At 44.7% G+C, this 23,749-nt stretch overlaps 1 protein-coding gene across 1 annotated transcript in view; it reads left to right on the top strand.

The window, feature by feature from the left end:
- Positions 1–23,749, top strand: part of LRIG1 (leucine rich repeats and immunoglobulin like domains 1) — a 91,118-nt gene that overhangs the window by 19,856 nt on the left and 47,513 nt on the right. The window contains exons 2-3 of the mRNA XM_058844676.1: positions 15,052–15,123; positions 19,743–19,817. Of these exons, the coding sequence (XP_058700659.1) occupies positions 15,052–15,123; positions 19,743–19,817 (147 nt within the window). The remainder of the gene's footprint in view (positions 1–15,051; positions 15,124–19,742; positions 19,818–23,749) is intronic.

The following is a 23,749-nucleotide window of genomic DNA, read 5'->3' as shown; positions in this document are numbered from 1 at the left end:
CCTCGGGTTCAGAGGAGCTCTGTCTCTGCAGGCAAACACACTCTCACGTATTTCCTTCAACCTAAGTCTTTCCCAGCCTGGATTTGTACTGCTCTTGCATTGCCTTATGGGCTAGCATCCAAATTCAAGCACAAGATATTTGAGGTTGATTCTTTGCTGAAAACCAGCTTGCTTTTTTCCCCCCTACACGAGCTAAGCAGAAAACTTCAGATATGGGTGGGAGTTTTCAATTAATTTTATGAAGTTATTAGTAAACAGAAACAGAACGTTTTCAGCAGCAGCAATGTTTTTCAAAAGTTTGCCTATGAGCAGTTTATTGATTTAGCAAATAGGTGGATAACACAAGCCTGGAGGTGTATGATGGTTAATGTGTAACCATTAAATAGACTTATTTGGGCACTTTTTATGAGTTCTCATAGCAATTAAAGCTTATAAACCTGTGGAGAGTGTTTTTATGTGGAGCAGAATGAGAACCTTTATCGCAGTGAAGGTGTTCATGGAAAAGGTACAGTTTATGTAATTGTATTCACGTGACTTGACGTAAGTGTAGGGCTGCAGGAAAAGAAACAACCTACTAGAGCTAATTCCCAAGGCTGATTGCAATATTCCTGTGTACTGGCTTCCCTCCCAGTGGCTGTTTCAGTATATTGAATTCAGTGTCATTCTATGGGGGGCATTTTATTGTGAGCCTCCCTTGCTCTGGACTGATTTTTTGGCTCTATCCCCTATGGGTGTGGTTTTTTGGTGTGTTTTTTATGTGTCTTGGAGCAACTTTGGTGGTGGTGTCAAATTTGCTGAAAAAAAGAGCATGAAATGGTTTCCTGCTGGCTAATGTGATCAAGCAGTGTTCTGCAGCTCTTGAAGCTCTGTCCTGGTTAAAGCAGTTACACAGGACCCAAGCTTTGTGGGGATATGGAAAAGCCTTGGTTTCTTGGATTTTTATTTTTTCCCTCAATACAGTATATTTAATGGAAAGTGAAGACTGAATGAGATGTTGGGGTTTTAATAGATGTGTGTGTATATATATGTGTGTGTGTACCTATGCATGTATAAAGCTGTAGCTCTTCCTTTTTAACTAAAAGAAATGAAGGCTGAAAACCAGACTTATTTCCTGTGTTTGCAGCAGCACCTTCTCCACTCTGGAGCATGTGGATGGTGGGGGAGAAAGGATGGGGAGGGCAGCTTGGCTCAGTTTGTGGAATGGTGTGATTACAGAGCTCCAGGCAAGCCTGACACCAGGTTTCTTGGCAGATGTGCCCTTCCTGAGATGCCTTGGGAGCAAAAGATCCTTCCCTGGCACTTGCTGCAGCCCTTCTTGGGGTGGTGAGTGAAGGGAGAGAAGCTCAGTGAGTGTAAGTGATGGGTGCTAAAAGAGCTTTCACCCACAAATACTCAGATATCACATGATGAGATCTCTAACAAAGGGGTGGATGTCTGGCAGATGTGCAGAGGGATGGGGCACCCTTGGTGTGTCAGCACTGCCAGCCTGGCACAGGTCTGAATGCAGGGCATGCAGGCATCTGCTCTGCTTTTTGCACCACGTCTTTAAAAAACAAAATAAAACCCAATTGCCAGCCAGAGAAAGGGAAAACTGTAAAACGCTGTTTTTCATCAGCAGTTGGCTGCCTGGGCTTTGTGCCGTGGCAAGGGTGAGCATGTGTGAGATAACCTGCAGCTTTCTCTGCTGCAGTTCTAGAGAATACACCAGAGGATTGTTAACATCAGCCAGATACCTCTGTGGTGTGGCTCTGTAGTGCACACTGGACAAAAGGTTAAATTGGGCAGTCATTTTTGCAGTTACTTCCTATACAACACTCTGGAGAAAGTTCAGTATCACTTAGTTAACTTTTGCAGAGCCATTTCCTGTAGGTTTTGTTAGAGAAAAGCAAGGTTGTGTTTCCAGTTGCAGTAGAATTATTTTCCCCTATAAACACACTGCAATTTATTTTTACACAATTTTGATTGGTTTGCAAAGACTGGAAGATCTGGAATTTTTTTTTTTTTTTATTTCATACCTCACTTGCTGTGACAAATTGAGGAAAATGTGTTTTTTTTAATGTGGCATTGCTGAAGTCTGGCCAGGCTGGGAATAGGGAGTGTGCACAGCATGTGCTCTCCCACACTGCTGGTCTGAGCCAGGGTCCTGCTCCTGGCAATGCCCAGTTTTGGGAAGCACTGAGGAAGCCTTTCTCCTTCAGGCAGGTCACAGCTATCTGCTCTTCATGGCTGCACAGATGTGGTGATGAATTGCACAGGGGTTCCTTTCCTGTGTTTTCGTGGCCATGTGAGGTGCTGTCACCCTCTGGTCTCCTTGGGCCTTGCCCACTTTCATCTCTCCCATGTCCCTTCTTGTGGGGTGCTTTGGCTTCTCCATCATGGTTCATCTCAGGATTTCTTCATCTTTTCATGTGAATTGCTGCACTTCTTCCCATTGCTGTCTGTGCTTAGAGCAGCAGTGCTTTCCACAAGCCCTAACTTTTCTTTCTCTGATTTCCTTGAATCGGTGACATTTTTTATTATTTTCATAGACACTAATCTGACTGCTTTCAAAAGGACATGGTTTGAATTCTCCAAGCAATGAGTGCACCTGTGTCCCTGACTGTGCAGAACAAACCTTGGGAGCACCTTCTGCATCCATGTTTCCCAAATAATCACGTTTTGGAGCAGGAGTTGGTGTAAAGCCAAGGAGCCCTGTGAGAACTGCAGGTCGTGTAGAGAATGGTGAGCCCCTGGCACGGTGCCTGGGCTCACAAGGACCACTCCTAAGAGGGAAAGGGTATTTCTGTTCCTGGCCAAATTGCAGTGTTAGCTTTTCTATTTTCAGGGCAGCCAGGTGGCCACCCACATGGAGCTTCATTATGGGTCTTTAAAAAAATATTAGAGGCCATTAGGTAAGTCTAAGATGGTATCTACTTTGGATTATGCCTGAATGAGGTGGGCTCAAAGCAAGAGGGAGGGAACTGTCTGCCTTTTAGCATCTTTGTGCAGAATTTGTTGCTTGACTGCAGCATCCCTTCAGATGAAGGGGTTCCCTGTCCTTGGAGCTGGGACTGGAGCTCCTGTGACAAATACACATCCTCTGGTGAGCGACAACTTAAGATAGTTATAACAAAAAATCTTATCTGAAATGCCAAGTGGAGCAGAATGATTCCAGTATATTAAGTATATTATTCCAGTAATAATACTTAAAAGAAGAAACTAGTTTATCCAAGTACCTTCTGAATCCAGCAATTTTGCAGGAGAGTGAGTTCTTTATTGTTTCCCATTGTTTCCCCTCCCCATCCCTCTGCAATGTGGAAAGGATAAAAATCTATAGAAGGGAAAGTTTCTTTGACTGAACCGTAAGCATCTACATTCCCTTTGAATTAGCTGTGATGCTTTTAGCTGAGAAACTGCAAATCCAAGGGAATTCATTGAATAATAAATCAAAGCATCCAACCAGCAAAGTACATCAGAGCCCTTTGAAGTAGATGAAAAAATACCTTTCTGATCTGAAAGCATTGTGTGCTCAGCTTTGGTGCCTGACTGATGCTAATGCAGGGTTCAAACTCAGCTCCAGTGCCCCCAGCACAGAGGTGGGGAGCAGGAGCAAATTGGGCTCATGAGCAGCTTCCCCTTGGCTCTGCCTGGAGCCCTGTTTGCCCTGAGACTCCTGAGAGTTTAAGCGACCCAAAGAGCAAAAAAACTGCAGCCACTGAAATAATGACTGATTCTTAACCCTGCAAAGTTCTGAGATAGCAGACTTGGGGAAGAGCAAGCTCATTTGAAGGACCTTCTAAAATTTAATTGCCTATAACTTTTTCTCCTTCTGAGACTTTCTGCAGTCTGGGTTGCACTAATACAGAAATCTGGCTTTGTAAGTGGAAGAAGCTGAAAAACATCACCAATAAAAACTGTAAAGCTCTCAAAGATTTTTAAAATAGTGCTTCTGTAAAAGATGTGACATTATATGCCGGGGCAGAGCGTAATAAAGATTTTTTACTAGCGCTCTTCACTATTTAGTTTTAAGTTGTACAGCTGTCCCAGACTCCCCTGATAAAGCCTTCCTAGCTGTGTACATCACTGGGGTTGTATTGCCTCATGCATACATGTATGGATACTTGTGTTTAGAGCTGCCTTTGTGGCTGTAAATGCTCAGGTGAAGGTACATGTGCAAGTTAATCATGAATGTTCACATGTGAGATTCTGCTGTGTGTAAGGATTGTTAAGGCTGGCAGTAAAGCAGCAGTAGGTTTAATTGTTCTCTCAGTGATTTTGTGGCATTCCTTGGGCAGAGACTTGAGCTTCAGCTCCATCTGCTTTGACATTGCTGCTGTCCCAGAGGCAAAAACTAATACAGCAGTTATGCCAAAAAAGTTTGAATGTTTGTTCTGACAGCTTACCCTGATGTTAACATCGAGGTAGGAAAGAACCATTTATAGAGCACACTCACAGACACTCACACTTTTATTATTCTTGATCTAGGTGGAAATGGCTTGTTTTAAACGCAGTCTTTCCATCTTGAAGGTCAATTAAACCAAGTTGGAGGTCAGATAAAAGGGACAGAACATTTGCTTCTTGGTGTATCTATTTCTGTAATGTTATCAGTGCATGTGGTTTTATTTCTAGCATTTTGTTCCCGGGGCTTCCTCTAAGGCTGAACAAATTGAAGCAGTTGGATGTAGTACAGCTTCCAATTTGGGGTTAGAAATCCATTAAATTGCTTGGTGCTTTGTTGGCAGTACCAAAGTGCTTGGAGTGGAAGTGCATTATGATTGGACATTGATTACTCGAAAGGAAGGGGGAGTGGATGCTTGTGTGAACCACACACCTCCAGCCAGGATTGCCAGCTTAGGGGTTTTTAAGCTTAAAATCTTCAGGTTTTGCCCTTAAAATGCTGCTCTTTATTACAGAGAAGAGCTATTTTTAAACTGGAAATGGAGAGCTGTCTGCCATGTGTTCCTCACACCTCTGGGGGATTAGAGCTGGCCCTGCACCACGCAGCGCTGCCAGCCATAGACAGCCCATGGGTACCTAGTCCTTGAGATGGTTTGAGGTTATATACATCATTCCTTTCCACACACAAGATGTTTGGATTTGAATAACCTCTCAGTTTCGGCCCATGGCATTGGAAAGTGCCAGGAATGTCCTTGTTCTGGTAGATTTCAAGCTGAGTGAGTTTATGGTGGATATAGCAAGGAGTCCAGTGTTATAATTCCACTTGGTGCTGCTGGGATCAGATTATTATTATTATATTCGTATATCAGATTATTTCCACTGTGCAAAGCTGCAGAGTTGCCTGGGTGTTCTGTGAGGTTGGAGTCCCTGCTGCCAGGGGAAGAGAGGAGCAGGGCTGGGAGGGGTGGCCTCTGTCCTGGCTGGTCCAGCTGGGTGGGCTGGCTCTGGTCCCTGGGCATGTTAAACTTCACAGCACATCTAAGGAGGCAGAGCTTCACCTCAGTCTGTGCTGAGAGCTGTCCTGGATGGCAGCTCAGCAGATGCACTGAGTGGCTGGGGAGGAGCAGCCAGCAGTGGAACAGCTGTGTGTTGTGGCCAGCCAGGTGCAGGATAGGACAGCAGTGGTTCTTTCTGGGAAAAGCCTCTAAAAACACTTGGGTGCCATCACTGTATGAGAGCAGGAGGTGATGCAGCCCCTTCATGTGGGTGAAAAGCAGCATCAAGTGCAGGAGAAGCTGGAGTGAGCCCCCATGCCTGCGCCACAGGAAAAACCTGCACACTGTTTAGAGCTTTTCCCCCAGCTCTTTGCCTGACTGGTTTCAACCAGTGCACAAATACTCCTTTGTGCCACCCCTAACCATTTTTTGGGGGGAGAGATCAGTCCTTCCTGATTAACCATTGATGAGAGCCATGAGAGAGCAAAACACTGAGCAAACACAGTGTGAGAGAGTTGGGTGCCCTGTCCCCACCACTGATGAGTGACTGGGCAGGTCTTGCTCATGGTGGGCTCTGCAAAGGGGTGGTTCCTTCTTCCTCAGGGCTTGGGGATCCCCCATCCTGCTGTGCAGTAATGCAGAAGTGGTGCTGCTGCAGAGCAGCACCCAGAGTGTTGTGTCAGGCTGTGCATTTGCAAAATTAATATTTCTGATAAAAAGTGGTGTTGGAGCAGTGGAAAAATATCATTTTGGCTAGTTAAGGTATCTGAGCTTACTAGGAACACTTACAGACGCGATTGAAACCATTTGAATCCCTAAAGAGAGCCCATTACAATTCTGTGTTTTCTGAGAAAACTTAGCTTGAAATAGGGATTATTCACTATTAATGAATGATTGACCCTGGAAGTTTTCTATAAATCATGGAAATTTTGAAAAGTGTTTGAGGAATTTCTGAATTCTCTCTCTCTTCTCTCTGCACTCAGTTTCTAACTCACAGCTGGATTTTGCAAAGTCACGTGGTGGGAGGGTTTGATTGCCAGCAGTCAAACATGCTGCTGTGGGTCTTCCCAAACATCTGAAAAAGCCAAAGGTTTAACATGGTTTATCTGCTGTGAGTACTTGTGAAGAGTTGCACAACTTTCAGATGAAAATATTTGCTTTGCAGAAGGAGCCATTTTTGAAACAGTAAATAGCACTTTTAATGCTGATTTATCAATGTAGTCTGTTATTGTTAATGGAGGCTGAGCAGATATGTATAGTAAATTATATAGTTTTTAATCCTCAATAAATTGGTTTAATATGTTGAATACACAGTGGGGAACCTTAATTGAAAATGTTAGTGAAGAAGTCATGGCCTTTATTGATTTAGCAAAGAAACACAGTGGTGATGGAAGCAGGAGCAATTTCTTTGGTGAGTATTTTGTTTATGAGCTGGGCTATCCAGCCCTTGCTTCAGTGGTTTAAGACACAATGTGATTTGCTTTGTGGACGCAAAATCACCAAGAAAGAGAAATTCGCTATCAAATTAGAAAAAGGTGAGTTTGTTCATATACAGTCGAGCAGCCAACTTGCAGGGTTTTTGTTTTAGGGATATGTCTTTCTCATGGCAGTAGTTAGCACTTTAATTAAAGCAATAAACCCAGAACAAACCCTATGGGTGTCAGGGCAGATGATGGGTGGAGTTTTATTTGTGGGTTAAAAAACCTTCCACATCCTGCTTTTCCTTCCAACTGCTTACCTGTCACAGGTGGCAAAGCAGGATTGCTTTACGTGAAATTAAATACAGTTATTCTTATTTAGATGCTCATGCCCTCTTTGAAAGTGCTTTTGCTTTGATGCAATCCTTGGAGCTGATGCCTGAGTGTGTTTTGGAGAGGATCATTCTCCTTCAGGCAGTGAAGCTTAATAGAAGAGGCAAATATAGAGAAAGATTGCTGCAATTAAATCCTGCCTGCCCTAACCCCTGCAGCATCCCCTGTTCCCTGCATACAATGCTGCCTTTCACTGGGCTCTCTTGCTGGGAGCAGAGGAAAGTGTGGCCCCCACAAGAGGGTTTGCAGCCTCAGAGGCTGTGTGCCTGTGGCTAATGCTCTTCTCAGAAGAGCAGAAAAAGCCTTGTTGAATACCTTGTCATTCGTGCTCCCTTTGCCCTGCTGTCCTCGGTTGGTTTGAGTCCCTGAGTAGCTGCTGGGAAGGGCTGTGCATGTCCCCAGGAAACAGAGGGGCTGTTCATGCCCCAGCCACGAGCACTGCTGGGTCTGGGGGATCTCACTGCAGGGACAGGGGCTCACAGTCCTACCCCTGCCACTGAGACCACTGGATGACTTTCAAATTACTTCACTTCTTGAAATCTCACTTTTTTTGAAATGTGGCACAATTGAAATACTGAGAAAACCTGTTGAGTGGGCCAGGATGAAACTTTGGTGAAATGAGTATCCTCATGTCTCTTCTGATGGTGCAGAGTTGTAGCATGAGGTCCATGAGTACCTGAGTCACCCAGGTGCTTTGTACATGTGTTATGGAGTATTTGTATATGTGTGTGATTATATAGATTAAGTTGCATCTAAGCCTTCTGTCTTAAGAAATAAAACAGGGGTGTTTGGTGGAAATTATCTTCCAAGAAAAATAAAAGAAAAAAGCAGACAAGAACTCTACTGAGTTTTGCTAAGGTTATTAAAATAGGAGGAAATGGGATCCTAGGTTTTGTCAAAACACATTTGTGTAAGCCAAACAGGGCCTAAAATAACCTGACACTGCCCTGTTGAAAGAGACAATAAGCCTGTAAAAATTCTTGGTGTAGGAGATGTGGAAGCCCCAGCAGCAGTGCAGCGTTACCCAGTGCTCCTGCACAGGACTCCTGCCTCTCCTCAGCCCTGAGAGTGTGGCTGCTCATCCTGTGCTGCCTGTTGGGGTCTGGCAGTCCACAGTGATAGAGATTTTCATGTTTACATCCCTGTGTGAGCTGACCAGCTGTGGTGGGTGCTCACCAGGCACCTCTGTGCCAGATGTGTGTGCACCCAAAGTTGTCAGTGCAGAGTGGCAGAGCAGGAGGAAGGGCCAAGGCTGAGTTCCTGGAAGTCACTTGAAGGTAAGATCATTCCCAAGTTTCTCAAACCATACCAACCACATGCTACATTAAACTGTAGTCTGGCACAACACTTCTCAGTGATGTGGTTTTAATTAGTATTCTTTGCGTTAATGGCTGCACACGTCCACTGGAATCGGTGTGGTATTGATTCTTTGGGGATCATGCTGCAGGAATTTCCTTTACACTGTATCATTGGTCATGACTGAGAGTGATTCATGGTGCAGTTTTCTTGGTGTCTGGATGACCTCTCAAAGTTTGTCTTCACTGTCAAATTAGCTCATATTATGGCTTGAGGGCTGCCCTTAAGTTGACTCCCTCCTGCACATAAAGCTCCTTATGTGAGCAGGCTGTTAACCCAAGCCAATGTGATGCTGCTGCTGCTGCTAATTTGAACAAGGGCATAAGTAAAGCCTGAGTGAGCACATCAGCTGAGCCACTAATAGAACCTCTCAGTGGTGGGGCACAGCTTCACCCATGTGGGTGCTGTGTAGCCTCTCTGTGTCCTGCAGAGTCCCCTTCTCTCCAGAGCACTTAGAGCAGCAAGCTGGGACATCCACCTCTCTGGTGCCTGGTATTTTGGTGCTCTTATCTCCTCCTAGGAGGTAACTCATTCCCATGCTTGATGTGGGCCATTTCTGTGCTCCATTTCAGAGTCTCTTGTAAGCTGGATGCTTTGCACTTGGAGGCAGCACAAACCAGAGATCACAAGGGGCTCAGCTTGGGGCACAGTGGCTGGAAAGCTGCCTGGTGAAAAAGGAGCAGGAGGATGCTGGTTGGCAGCTCTCTGGGCATGAGCCAGTGAGTGCCCAGGTGACCAAGAAGGCCAGTGGCACCCTGGCTAGTATCAGCAGTAGAGTGGCCAGCAGGACTGGGCCATGATCATCTTCAGCTGGTGAGGCCATGCATCCTGGGTCTGGTTCTGGGCCCCTCACTACAGAACACACTGAGGTGCTCGAGCATGTCCAGAGCAAGGGACGGGATGACAAGAGGTTGCAGCAGCTGTTTGGCTGTTCTTGCCTCATGGGAGTAGACTTTGGACTTGTCCTGTGCACAGGAATAAAAAAATGGGCCAAAACTACTTTTTCTGCCCTGACAATCCAGACAACCACCCGAATCCATGCTATCTCTTTGATGGCTTTGTGCTTCAGCATTAAGGCTCACCTGTCACTGCTTACAAGGACCCTGCCATCTCTCTTGGCACCTCACAAGCTTGTTTAAAAGAGACATTTGAGTGTGCTTTCTTCCTGCACAGCTGTACACTTTTAGCATGGGCAGTGTGCTCCCTCTCTTGGTCCCCTGGCCCCCATCCCCAAGCTAATTCAGCTGCAGCCATGCTTTTCATACCCACTCAAGTGTGCATGGGGCCTCCATTCCAGCTCTGTAAAGCCATCCACAAACATGTGGGAAGAGGATGGTGCCTATTCAGTAAGCTGCAGACTAGGCAGCTATCTTTCGACAGATGAGCCAGAGGAATTTCCACTGCAGGGCTCAATTGTTCTGGGCCCTCGGCTCCCTTTTGTGCAGGAGCAATGAAAAGTTGTGTTATGACAACGGTTGACAAAGTGTTTAATGAAAGCCACAGTTGGCAGTGACAGAATTTCAAGCCATCCTCCTTTTCTCCTGTCATCAAAAGGTGCAGAAACACTTTTGACATAATCTTCTGCACTGACAGATAAATGGTTTTGATGTAAGGGTCGGAAACTTTCACCTTGCAGAACAGAATTCAGCCATCATCGTGGTGAGCAGAGACCAGGAGCCATATATGTCTCTGTTCCTTTGTCTGGTGAGCCAGACAGGCACCTCTCTTTTCAACAGAGAGGTGGTTTTTCTCTGCACTGCTCAAGGTTCCAAAGCAGAGCCAAAACTTGTACATAAACTCCTGGTCTAGCCTGCACCTTGCCCAAGGAGGCGTGGTTGGCTTCTCCCAGGTCAAGGAGCTGGCTGATCCCTCCTCACTGGCAGGCAGGACTCTTTCTGTGGCAGCATTATTTCTTTTGGGAGGTAGTTTGAACATAGCCAGTTATTTAACAAGACTTTCAGTTCAGTCTCTGCAGTGTTCAGTGATCCACAGTGCCACTTTCACAATGCCAACTGAAGGCAAACACTGCTTTCTTATTTAGAGACTGGAATGGTTGAAAAGACAGAACAGGGCCCTTCCCATATTGATTTAACAGGCTCTCAGTTCCTGATCATGGCCATCTTAGTGACAAGAGGGGAAACCCCTGCATTGTTGGATTAGCCAATACAAGGAAGACTTGAAGCCTGCAATGGATAAAAAATATGCAGGGCACTTCTCATGCCAGTAAATCAGAATAAAGTTTAAAAATATCTACCAACTTTTCCTGTTCAACAGAAGTTGATATGTAAAAAACAATCTGAATGTTAGGGGCCGCTCAGGTTGGTCATTCTGCTCTTTCTCCTCTGTCAGCTGTAAAACTTCTAACCATCGGCTGCTTCCCTGAACTTACAGCCCAGGCTCTTGTCCTGAATTTTTATTAGTTGACTTCTGTTTTCTTTCCACAGTTGCCCTGGAGGGACCAAAATATCTTTCCACGAGTAATTCAACAGAAACACGTACCCATGCAGAGAAGCAGGCCCAGGGCACTGGGCAGTCTGTGGGCAGTCCCACGTTTGGGCTCAGCTAACCTCACCTTTAGGTGCCAGGAAATGGACAGAATGCTCACCAAAGACATGGGCTCTTGGAACTGGCATAAAACACCGTAGGAGATGCTTTATAAATGCCTTTGAAGAGATGCCCAGGGTGAGAGATGCCTCAGAGCATTGGGAAAATGCTGATTTGGGAAGGGACAGGGTTTTAGTGTTGGGAGTTGATGGCTTGTTTATTTGAGGAAGACAGGTTGGAAAACTGATGGCAGAAGCATTTGTTCAGTGCACCACTGGGTGACTGTGCCATCATCCCCAGGGCTCCTCGAGAGGGGGAATGTGTTCTGTGCTACAGAGGAGCAGGAAATGTGACAGCTTTCCATGGTGGGACAGCTGTGCCCCCAGGCTTGGCATCTCCAGTCAGCCTGCACTGCTGCTCTGCTCGGCTCAGAGAGGCTGACCTGGTGGGGACATTAAAGCCCTGCTTCGTTCTTTGCTGGACACTTGGGACCCACATTTAGGGGTGGAGAGCATCGGGTGCACCCATGACCTCAAGTTTTGAGTTCCCTTCTTTATTTGCATTACTGGAGCCCAACCAAGTTGAGGCCTCATTTCATCAGCATCAGGCAAACCAAGACAATACCTACCTCAATTTTATTTACAGTCTAAATAGACAAGACAGACAAAGGGTGGCTGTGGAAACAAAAGCTCTGGAGAGGTGATGTGACATGACCCGGTCACACAGCAGGAGATTAAGAGAGCCAGGAATAGACAGAGGTTTGCTGACTCCCAGTCCCAATGATCTATCTATTGGAGCACGTTAATTCTTTCTCTCACTTAAACCCTGTGACTGGCATGCCAAATACTGCCTAGTGAGGGGATCAGAGTTCTGGGAAACACATCCTTTGATTGCTAGTGCTTCAGGCTAGAAATTCTTGGGTATTTTAATATAAGTTAAAATACAGCTAGTGCCGGAAACTCAGTAAACTTTATTTTGGCATATCTATGTAACTTCAAGTCTCCTGTTTATTTTGTACTGAGTGTATTTCTAGCTCTCATTTCCCCACTGCTTTTTGAGCAGTGTATTGTGCATTTAATGAGGATACTTGGTGGTTGGAGTGAGTAGTGTGGGGAGAACTGAAGACTTTGGTGTGCAAGAGGATGGAGTTCACCTGCATTTCTGCAGCAACTATTGGAAAGTCTTTCTGTTGCTAGAGCAGCAAAATCTATCTGTGCTATCTGAAGAGCCAGCTACTTGTGCAGTGATTTTGATGTTCAAATGTCCTGAATGGCAGCAGCAGTAATCAGAAAGTCACTTTGGGTGGCATTAAACTGTGGCCACGAAATCCTTTAATTTATGGAGATCTTTGTTTTTTCACTTGTGAACTTTGGAGTTTCACATCAGTGTCACTCAGTGCTTGAGTACAGGCTAAGCCAGGGATCTGGTCCCTCTGGCAAGTGTAGGGATGATCAGTTTTGGTGCGTGTGTTCTTGTTTCTTGCTTCATAAAATAACCTCTTAGCCTCTTGCAGAGGAATGCATTGAGGAGCAATACATTACCTTAAAAAATGTAAATTTTGGCTGCAGTGAAAGGCATAGAAATACATGGAAACAGATGGATTCATACACCATTGTGTCTGGCTGTATTTCCCCTTTCTAGTTTGTCACTGGTATTTCTGTGTTGGCTTTATTGTGCTGAGCCTGTAGGATGTTACCTGTTGTATTTTCTCTTTTTGCCTGTAGATCAGGCAGGGACAAGCTCCAACCTGATCTTACTGTGTGGTTTAAAGAAAAAAAAAAAAGTAGTAATGTAATCTGTGGGCAAATTGCGCTTTAATTCGTAATTGTGCTATGAATATGGACTTGGCTTTCAAACACACTCTGAGTTTAAACTGCAGTTTGACTTTTATTTAGATAAATGCCTTTGAGTTCATAGTGAAATGGATATCTGCTGTAGGCTGGTATTGATTTAAAGGTCTCTTGAGTGTTTTAAAAGACAGTAGGGGCTTACAGGACAGCATATTTTAAACTGAGATGCTTGGTTAGGTTTTACACTCCTGTATAGCTTCAGTTCTAGGCTCTGTTAAGAGCCAGCCTGTTGATTTGTAGTGCATTCTTCCACAGCACATATTGGCAAAAAATGGAACATTTAAGGCACGATGCAGGGAGCTGCCTTCAGAGCTGAAATGGTGGGGAATGGTGTGATGTGCCATCAAATGATTCATGCAGGGGAACGCTTTGAGGACTTCCCATAAATGCATTACAAGAGGGCAGGTGATCAATATCTGGTTTTTAGCTTGAAAGAGGTGTTTATCACTTCCTGCTAATCTCGAAAAGTTGGTAAGCTTTGTAGTCTTTCAAGGCTTGGTGTTTGTAAGGCTGCTGTGAGCCTGGGTTTTTCTCTGCATTGCCACAGAGTGCAGTGTTTTAGTGTGAGCACTTCAAGAGGTATTTTCCATCAATGCTCTTCTGGCAGCTGCCTTTTCTTTGTGTGTGCCTCAGCCCATGGGTGATGGAGCATTGGTAAAAGTTCAGTAGGTGCCTCGGTGACTTAGGTCCTGTTCACCTGTTTGGGTTCCAGACCTGCTTGCTTTCTGTGGGCACAGTTTTAAGGCAAAGAAAAGCCCAAACCATGGAAGATTGGCCAGTTTTCTAGTCAGACTGGCTTGGTGGTTTGAATAAGCAGCTCAGTGTTTGAGGGCTTATCTGAAATCAGGCCATGAATCTTTTGGGTTGTGTTCAGAGGTGCAGTAAGAGGGTGTAACCTCCCTGCAGAGGAGGCAGGAGGGTTGAATTTTACCCAGGGTAATATCTGAGAGCAGGGCGTGGAGCAAAGTAAAATTAAAGAAGTCCCCCTCACAATTTCCTTACAATTTACTGTGGTTGCTTTTCTGCTACCACCCATCAATTTGCCTCCTCCCTCTTTAGATTACACACTCACAGAAACATGCCAGCACTGCATACAGAATGGTAATTAAAGCACTTGTTACTTTCTGCATCATTAGTCACTTGGTCTTAATTGATCTGGTTAGTCCCTGGCTGCAGGTTTGACCTGTCCTGTGTGGTGTGCTGAGAGTGCACATCTGGGAGGGAAGACTCTGCTGTTGCACTGCCTGATTCTACAGCAGAGCATGGCAAAGCTCTTGTGTTTCCTGGGGTTGGCACTTAATTTGCATTGTTTTGCCTCTTTGCTGTCCCTAGCAATCCTTGCAGTGTGTTCCTTCCTGAAGAATGTTGAGCTCTGGATGTGTTTCTGGATGTGCTGTGAGGCAAATCTGCTCTCCCACCAGGCTGCTTTCAGATAATACAGCACAACCTATTTGTCATCCATCAGTGCTAGAATACGATTTAGATTTAGATTTGGGCTGTTGGATAGTTGGAAAACGTCAGCTGGGTTTGTTGAGGACCAAAGTGTGTACTACTGTGTGGCTTGAAAACTATTCACTGATTAAAAAAAAACATTTAGTGATAGACTAGTTATATCATCTTGTTAGAAAATGTAGAATATATTTTATGTTTACACATAGTAAGTGTACATACCTATAAATATGTATTTTGTATGTAACACACAGTGGTGTAAAAAATACTCCATGTGAATATAGCTATAAAATATTTAGTGGAAGGTTTGTTGATTGTTTCAGTTCAGATTTTAATTTGTCAGGAAATATCCTATTCATCTGTGATTAGTTTTGTGGTTGTGAATAACCAATAGTAGAATAATAAATGTAATTGTGTAATATGAAGACAAATTAAAACCACACTAATCTAATGCAAAAGAGCAAGAACCTTGGGGAGAGCTAGATAACGTTTTTGTCATGAAATAAACTCACTCATGTATTCAGCAGAAAAGTGCTGCTCTCCTGTTTAAGTTCTTTTAAAAAAACCAAAACTCAAACCCTCCTAGTGCAATCCAGAATAATTAGGATGATTGTTTTGCTGAGCAGGATGACTGCAGTTTGCTGATCCCACTCTCTTTTATTTTAACAGAAACCTGAGCTACAACAAGTTGGCAGAGATTGATCCTTCTGCCTTTGCAGAGATGTCGAACCTGCAGGAAGTGTAAGTATTCCTTCAGAGGTTTTAATTGTATTTTGCCAGGGCTGTGAGGAAATTATATCTCGTTTCCTAAGACAGAACCTTCCTTTAGCTAAGTTGAATGAGCGGGTCTGACTTGGTGTGGAGGTTTTTTCTCCTCCATATTGTACCTGGGCTGTTTTTTTAAAGCTAATCAATTAGCAGAACACAACATCCAATTAAAACAGCAGAGCTGTTATTGGAAATCATTGGAGTTTGCCTCCCTGTGTTGTGCAATGCTTGGAGGGAGCAGTTCGGCACACCTGAACATACACACAAAGCTCCTTGCTGAAAGCATAACCCTGAAGCAAGGCAGAACAGCCTGGATTGTGATACCTGATGCCAACCTAGCCCAAATCTCCCAGGAAACAAAGGTGTAGTGTAGTGGATAACAAAGCACTTAACTGTGTCTCCTCCTCTCTGACATTTGTGCTCCTTTTGGAACCAGAACAAATTCTGTTGGAAGTCTTGCTAGAAGAGGCTAAACCAACAGAGCTGTCTTCTGCTCTGGTGGGCAAAAGAGGAGCTGGTGAAGGTTTGAGTGGCTGTGCCAGACCCTCCTTGCTGGTAAAAGAAACCTATTTGAGGGAACTGCAGGTTTTCCAAGCTCCTGATCTCTTAAGGAAGATGAGGAACCTGTGAAGGTTCAGCAGTTTCACTCAGAGAGGGGCTGCATTGTCAGCCCTTCACAGGGGTTCCTGGAGCTCTGATTCTGGGCTTTAAAAACCGAAAGTGACTGAAATTGCAGGCGGTGGGCTGAGGTAATGAGCTCGTGTTTGCCTGCTGAATCGCTGGCATACTTGAGGTTTGGGCTCTGTTTGAAGAGCTACTGATGCCTCATGGGAAAATGAAGAAACATTTCCTTTCAGAAACAATACTGTGCTCTATCAAGCATTTTCTCTTGTCCTCTGTCTGTTTTCATTAAGTGTTGGCTCTGGGACACATGGAGGGGCCAGATCCTGTGGTTCTTAAACAGGCAAAAAGTGGAATTCTCTCTGACTGATGCCTGCTGGATTGGACTGTGGGGCTTAACGTAGCATCTCTCTCCTGGCCTCATTGCCCCTGGCTCCTCTGTTTACATGAATAGCAGGGACTTGCTGGGAATCATGATTAAGCGAGGAATGTATATCAGAAGTGACTGCAGTGCTCTGAAATCAGCTCTTCACGATGTTTAGAGAGAAAGTGATGTGGGTCAGAAGAACACTGTCTGTAGGATCTGTTTTCTCAGCTTCCCTTTTAATTGTGGAAAGCCTTAAATTGCTCTGTGCTTAAAGAAGAGAATTGCAGCCCTGATCCCAAGAGACTTTAAAATTATCCTAACATGACTGTGGCTTAACTTTTATTCATGGAAGTGCCTGGAGGCGTGTGACATCAGGGAGCATGGGGTGGGAAATGTGTGTGGCTTCTGATTCCCCAGGTAGGGAACTCCCTTGAGCAAAGTGCTGCACGTGTGTAGAGCAGGACAAGCCCTGCACCAACAATTAAATGTTGTAAAAAGGTGTCAGAGTTTCTGGGGAGATAAGTAATGCAGCCCACAAACCAATGGGCAGATAAGAGTTGCTTGCTGTGTCAGAAAGACAGGGTTAGGGAATAGGGAGAGAGCAGAAGAGTGAGTAGGAGGGAAAGGGAGCAGTCAGAAATGGGAGACTGGAGGGGAGGCAGAGGTCTGGAGCAGAGCCTGGAAGGCAGGCTCTGGGAAGTGTGAGGGAGAAGCTCTATTAAAAGCCCTATCTACTAATCTTGGTTGCTTTTGAGTAACAGCTAAACCACAGACCACTGAAATAAACTTCATTTCACAAGGAGAACCACATCTATATTGCCAGAACATCTTCTTTCTGAGGGCTTTTTTAAAGCACTTCACAAACATTCATGAAATAAGCATCATGCTGTGGCATGTCTCGAGAGCAAGTCAGTGTTTCTCTGTGCATGCTGTGCTGGGCAAACCAAGGCACCCTCAGGGAAAGAGATTGCCCCAAATAATAGATGCATTGATAAGACCTGAAACCTCCCATGATGCTTCAAACGTGGTGTCTGTGGTTCCTGAGCATTACACAAGGCTTAAAACTTTTTGTGTGTGTCTCTCCATGTGAATAATTAGTGTGGTGTATTTTTCAAACATTTTGTTTTCCCTTGATTTAAAGAAAATATTTGCAGACCAAAAGATTTTTTAAACTTCGTACCTTATCTTTGATGCTCTGCTTTGCTCTACGGAGATTGTGATAAAGTCATAGCAGAATTTACCCTAGACTCTTCCCTTCCCCTGAGTTTAGGCAGTAGTTTGTGTGGTTTGTTTTGGTGGCCTTTATGAGAAGCTTTTAAGAGAAGTTGTAAGTCTGTGTAAGATGAAATTTAGTGGCTCAAAGTGATGCAAAGCCCTGTGATCCCACTTGCTCTGGAATAAGTGGTGGAGGGGAAGCCAGGGTTGGGGCTGGACCTGGAACATTACATTCCTTCAGGACACTTGATCTTTCCCTCATCCCCTTTGGTGCCTTCATCTGATGACAATCCCATGGTGTCCATCCATTCTCAGTCCTTGGTTGGAAGGATGGATGGAGAGTGCTGCTGTGGCTTTCCTCGGGTCATATGGCTCATGGAATCCACCAAACTGATGGTTTTGTGGCTCTCAGGCTTTCCAAGCTCATTGGTAGCAAACAAAGTAGTAACCACGCTAAAATTCCTCTCCAAACAACTCACCTTTTATTTTCTAAAGTGCCTTTCACTGAAAGCTCTGGAGAGCTGTGCTATTTTTGAGCAGGCTCCATTTCAGCTTGACACTAGCCTGGCAACTGGACTGTAAATATTTTATATGGGTGGCCCCCCCTCCTCCTCTGCCTCAGCATCCAGAGGGTTTGTGTAGTCAAAGGTGAGGGCTGGGGAAGGAGACTGAAAGTTTAAAGTTGTTGAGCCCAGTTGTTCTGTTTTGAGGGGCTTTTCCCCTTTTTTATTTATATATATATTTTTTTTCCTTTTTCAATTCCTTTGCATAGGGAAAATCCCAGGCAAATACAGAGCTTGGCTGTCTCCTCTGTGTCAGCAAATGGTGCCTGTGAGCCAAGAGAGAAAATGAGGTGGGAGAACCACTTCTGACTGATTCCTGACATGACAGGAGGCTGATACATGAACATCACACTTATGTCAGAGGAGGGTTTGACCAGTTGTTAGATGCTGGTTGGTGTCAGAGCTGCTTAACCAGAGCTGACCCAGGCTTCTTATCCAGAAGATGCTCAGTTAGATGTTAATGGCAACATGTTCAAATAAGCATTTTAATGCTCTTTCCAGCTTTCTCTGTACCTTTGGAAGCTCTAGACCATATTGTAATATGAGAAACAGTGAGCTTTTAGTTGCAGAGTGGAGCTGCTTGCTGAATTGCAATGCATCTGGCTTTTTTCCCTTACATTTTAAGGCATGGCTTTAATGTCAGAGGCAGAGGAAAGCTTTTATCCCAGCAGTGCTTGGAACTCCTCGTGAAATCAAATATCTTGCCTCCTCTCAGAGGAGCCAGAAGGGAAGTTCTGGGATGAATGTGCCACTGCCCTCTCCCACCTGCCAAAAACAGTGTTAAAGGAAAGAAGAGGGGGGGGAATAAACCCCCAACATAATTTAGGAGTGCCCCTACTCGTGCCTGTGGCTCAGCCCCCTCAGCTGTGCAGCTCTGGGATGCTGTGTTTTGCACCCAGATGCTGATCTGCTCACGATTCCCTGCAGAAGAGAAGCGCTTGGAAGGCCCAAAGTGACCCAGCAAGGCTCTGCCTGGAGCAGGAGCAATGTGATCAGAGGTGGTTTGGGGGTCCTGGGGAGCCTGGCCAGGGCTTGGCTGTGATCACTGCAGCACGAGAGGGGAGTGGGCAGGAAAGGCTGAGAAATTCAGTAATTTTTCAAGCAGCCAGACGAGTGACTGTTACAGTAATTAATTGACTAATTCACCGTACAAACAAGGGCCCTTTAAAGCAAGGAAGAGCCAGTCACATGGCAAGGATCTGTTTTCAGTCAGAAAAAGACTTCAAGCATTAGGCCCTTGCAGGGGACGTCTCTGTGCTGGTGGTTGCAGGAGCGGGGGGCCTGCGGTTCCATTAACCCGGGGGCTCTCTGTGCTCCCCAGCTGCCTGGAGCAGGGCCCCTGTGTCTGGTGACATTGCTGTGCCCAGCACTGCCTGCTGCTGCCTTTGTGGGGAAACCCCTCTGGGATTTCCAGAGCTGGTCCTGGTATGAAGAGGATGCCACCGAGTTGTGCCCCCAGGCCCTGAGCTGGTGTGGAAGGGGGTGAGCAGGGGCTGCAGCTTGGGGAAGGGGGTTAAATTCCTTACACTTGGCCTTAAGGTGCAAAAATCTCCTGTCTCAGGCTTTACTCTGCGAAACACAGGCTTGTGGAGGGCTGTGGCACAACGCTTTCCTGCCTGGCACTTTAGGGAGAGGATGACAGGGGGGGAAAAAAGCCTTGCTCTTGTAAAGACAATATGGTGGAACCAGTGATGGTGGCTCTCATGTGTGGCCATCAGAGGTCCAGACAAAGCCCTTGAGATGGAGCCCAGTGTCAGCCCTCCCCTGCTGCTGTGTGTTTGGGTACAGGCTGCTTGGCTTTAACCCTCATTTTCTGTTTCTTGCAGGCGACTGGACAACAATGAGCTGACTGCCATTCCTTCCCTGGGATCCGCCGCTTCCAGCGTCCGCTCCCTCCACCTGTAAGTCACTGTCCCTCCTTTGGCTCTGGGCTCTCTGTGAGGTGGCTTTAGCTGCCTCTCAGAGTTTCATGAGTGTCACACTCGTTCCTGCTGACTGTAGATTTTGGTTTTTGGCTTGTTGGCACCTTAATTAAGAAACATCATCTGGAGTGGTGTTGTGTGAGGTTGTGTGTTGTGCTTATGGTCAGTGGTAACTTACATCAGTAAATTCCACAGGTTGAATAAGACTTCTTTTTTCTCATCTGCCTTTGGGTTTCAACCATTAGCTCATACTTGTGCTATTAAATTTTACCTTTTCTTTATTGTTCTTTTTTTCCCTGGCCCTGTTCTGGTCATTTCTTCTTCCCTCCTAAAGCCGGAGACTATTCATATCTTAATCTTCCTGGGAACTCATTCTAGACCTGTTTTTATGGTCTCTTTCAACTTCTTTGTAACACTTTCTTTTGAGAGAGCAGTGATTGTAAAACAGGATCTGCAGAAGGTTTGAAGTTCCTAACTTTGGTAGTTTAGATGACCACAGAAGCATTAGACACCTGAAAGCCCTTGTGTACCAGCCACCAAGGATCTTGGGTCGATGCTGCTGCTGAAGGGAATAAAATATTAAACTATTTAGTACCTAAAGAGTGTGGATTTCTAAAATTATTTTTGCAAGTGTCTGCTTGTAATGTGCACTGAGAAGGAATTTTGCTGAGGTATGCATGATACCTCCCAGGTTCCTGGGAAGTATTTGTAGCTAACAGGGACTCCAGCAAAGTGCTGGAGCAGTTCAGGTGGTGGCTTCCAGCCTGCATGGCCCTGCAGTACACCTGCAGGCAGGTATCTGTATTTTCCATGGATTTGGTACTTCTTGTGGTGGAAAATGCCTGTGACCACACCACCAGCTGATTGGGCTCTCTTGCTCCAAAGGCTCTCACTTTACTCTGAGGCAGCCTTGATCTGTTGACTTACTGCTCTGCCACATCGGTGCTGTGCACCAGGGTTTGAAAAAGACCTCCAGAAATCTGATTCATGGCTGGAAAGCTTGTATAGAATTTGCCATCCAGGGTATAGTTTTAGGCCCCCCAGATCGGCTTCTCTTTCTCATGAAGTCTATAAATGCGCAGAGTTCCACAAGCCCCTGTTGTTATTTTTGCTATTAATTTAGCTGCTGGCAAAGAACCAAATTGCTGGAGCTTTGGGCTTTTTATTCCTGAAATGAAATAAGCAGTTTGGAAAGGGGGAATAATGACTGGTGGAAGGCAGTAGATTTACAACTCCTCTGAAATTTCAGAGTGGTGCAGAAGGAAGGAGAAGCTACAAAGCCAAATGATAAAAGGATGGTATTCTGAACAAACCTGCTTAGTATCACTTTCCAGAAATCTGAATTGCTCTCCTCAGCTGCTACACATAAATAACTCTGATAGCAGGATTTGTAATGCTGCTGTCATACTTCTGCAAGAAGGGTCTCTTTGTTTAGCTTGTATTAGAGAATGCCACTTCTTTTCCCCCCTTGCATTTCCTTTTAATTTTTATCAGAGATAAAAATAACCTGAAAGATGTTTTAAAGTACCCGCTTCAATCGATATTGCTGACTCACACTGGAATGATTTGCTGAGGAAGTGAAGTTTTCTCCCTCTTTGGGAGTCTTTAATCAATTGGTTTGCTTCCTAAAAGATGGTCCTTTAGTTCAACACTAGGTTAATGGGCTTGATAGGCAAATTGGTGATAAAGTTACTTAGCCTTGTGTGATGTAAGGAATCAGATTATATGGTCATATTGGTTTCTTCTGGCCTTCCAATCTGTGAAGTAATAATTGGGGAAGCTGCCAAACCAAACCCAGGGTGAAGACTCATAATGAAGACTTGTGTACTGAGAAACTAGTTTATGTTTAAGTGTATAGTGTTACAGTGTATTCTTAATGCTAAAGAAAAATAAATACATTTCCTTTTTTTTTTCAGTGTTTAGAAATGTGTGAAGTGTGTTTACCTCACAAACCTCTGAAGTAGGTTTTGTATATTGCATGTGGTTAAGTATTTCCAAAGGACTGTTAATGTATTATAAAAGCAAGGGTTGTGTATTTGTCACTCAGAACAGCCCTTCTGAATGAGTTACTTCATCTCCTACTCTTCCTAAACAGGAGAACACACTTTTGGAGCTGGGAGAAAGAATACTGCTGAACTCAAATTTCCCATAAAGTTTGTTGGGGTTTTTTTGTTTGTTTTCTTTTTTGTTGTTTATTTTTTTGGTGTGTCATTTTGTGTTTGTTTTTTGTTTTTGTTTGATTGTTCGTTTTTTAAATGAGCTTCGCTTTGCATTCCCTGCTTTTGGGTTTTCTATATCTGTCTCCATCACCCAAAACTTGCCTGACTCCACGTGGTGTGAGAACCACAGGCCAGTTAAGTATATATGTAAGCATGTGAGAATCTGTTGAAGAGAAAATTCTCAAAGCTTTCTGCAAGCCCTTGGATGTCCCAGGCTGCAGACATATGTATCAAAAATGCTTTGTCCTAATATACTGCCATGAAGTTTGGTTCAGTTTAGTTATTCCTCGAAGAATCAGTTTGTTTGCCTTGCACACTGAAAATATTGCCAAAGTCGTTCGTTTCAGCAAGAGCAAACATAAGGGACTTGATAAGGCTTTTAATAGAACAGAAGGGAAAAATAATCTATGTACGGGTTACCAAATAAAGACAGACATTAAATGCAAACATCTGTTAGTGCAAACAAAAGCCAGGAAATTCAGCTGGGAGGGGGAGAGACTGAATCTGGATTCATTCCGAAATTACATCGGAATAGCTGAGAGGAGAACCTTGCCTGAAATTCCCACAGCATTTGTAATTTAGTTACAGTTCCTAGACTTGGACATTTGGGAGTTGATGGCAGGATGTTTTCACTGACATGCCCTTGGCCGAGGATTTCCCATCCCAGTGCAGCTACAGTGTGTTAACTCTGAAGGCTCTCTAAGACCCTGTTACCTGATCTGGTAGGGAAAGGGATGATGGAAGAAACCATTTATTTGCAGAACTTAGTCTGTTTATATCCAACTTCCTCACTAACTTGTGTGGAAGAACTCTTAGGCTTGCTAGGTTAAAGGAGCTGCAATCAGCCCTGCACTGGTCAGTTATTGTCAGTTTCTACAAACCCCTGAGCAGGCACCAGCTCAGCTCTTACTCTGGGGCCTGTCTTCTCTGCATGTGGGTAACTGCATCCTGGAGGGGTTTTGGGGCATTTGGACAGGATGCTGGAGATGGATCCTTGTCCTCTGCCCTGGCTCCAAGCCTGATTCAGTCAGCATCCTCTGACACAGGCTGTTGGGCAGCTGTAGGGCTCAGTGGAGAGTGCTAACCAGACCTGGAGCAAGCATGGTAAACAGACCACACTCTGCCACATCCTTAGCTGGCTGGGAATTAAGGAAGTTAACAGATTAAGCACTTAAAAATGACTTTCATTTCTTTCACTGTAAGTCTTTTAAGCCTCCAGCCATTTAGGAACAAAGGAGACAGTGACCCACGCAGTCAGCTGTGTGTTAGCAACAGGCAGAGCTGTCTGAGATGCTTTGGCCCCATCATCTTGCTCTGAATAAGAACCAATAACAAGGAACTCAGAACAGGGATTTTTAGAGTAAAGGAGTGTGAAATAGGATTAGCTGATTCACAAGAAGATGCAGTGACACTGCCGTGTATTTGCTGGGGAAAGCGAAATCAATAGGACTACTCTGCCGCCAAACTGAGCAGAAAAGTCTCTTGCAGAAAATCAATCTTCTTTACAGACTCATTAATGTAAAGATCAATTCACATTAAACTGTAATTAAACAGAGAGCTAATAAGAGAAGGGTAAGTGATCTACTGTGCCTCAGGCAAAATATATAATGTAAAATTTGAAAACTAAATACATGGATAATTGGAAACTGGGAGTGTCAGGGAGCATGCTGGGACTGCTTGAAAAAGAGCTGA

The sequence above is a fragment of the Poecile atricapillus genome, chromosome 9 (genome assembly GCF_030490865.1).
Source record: "Poecile atricapillus isolate bPoeAtr1 chromosome 9, bPoeAtr1.hap1, whole genome shotgun sequence".
Taxonomy (NCBI): domain Eukaryota; kingdom Metazoa; phylum Chordata; class Aves; order Passeriformes; family Paridae; genus Poecile; species Poecile atricapillus.
This window is presented reverse-complemented; position numbering and strand designations above follow the sequence as displayed.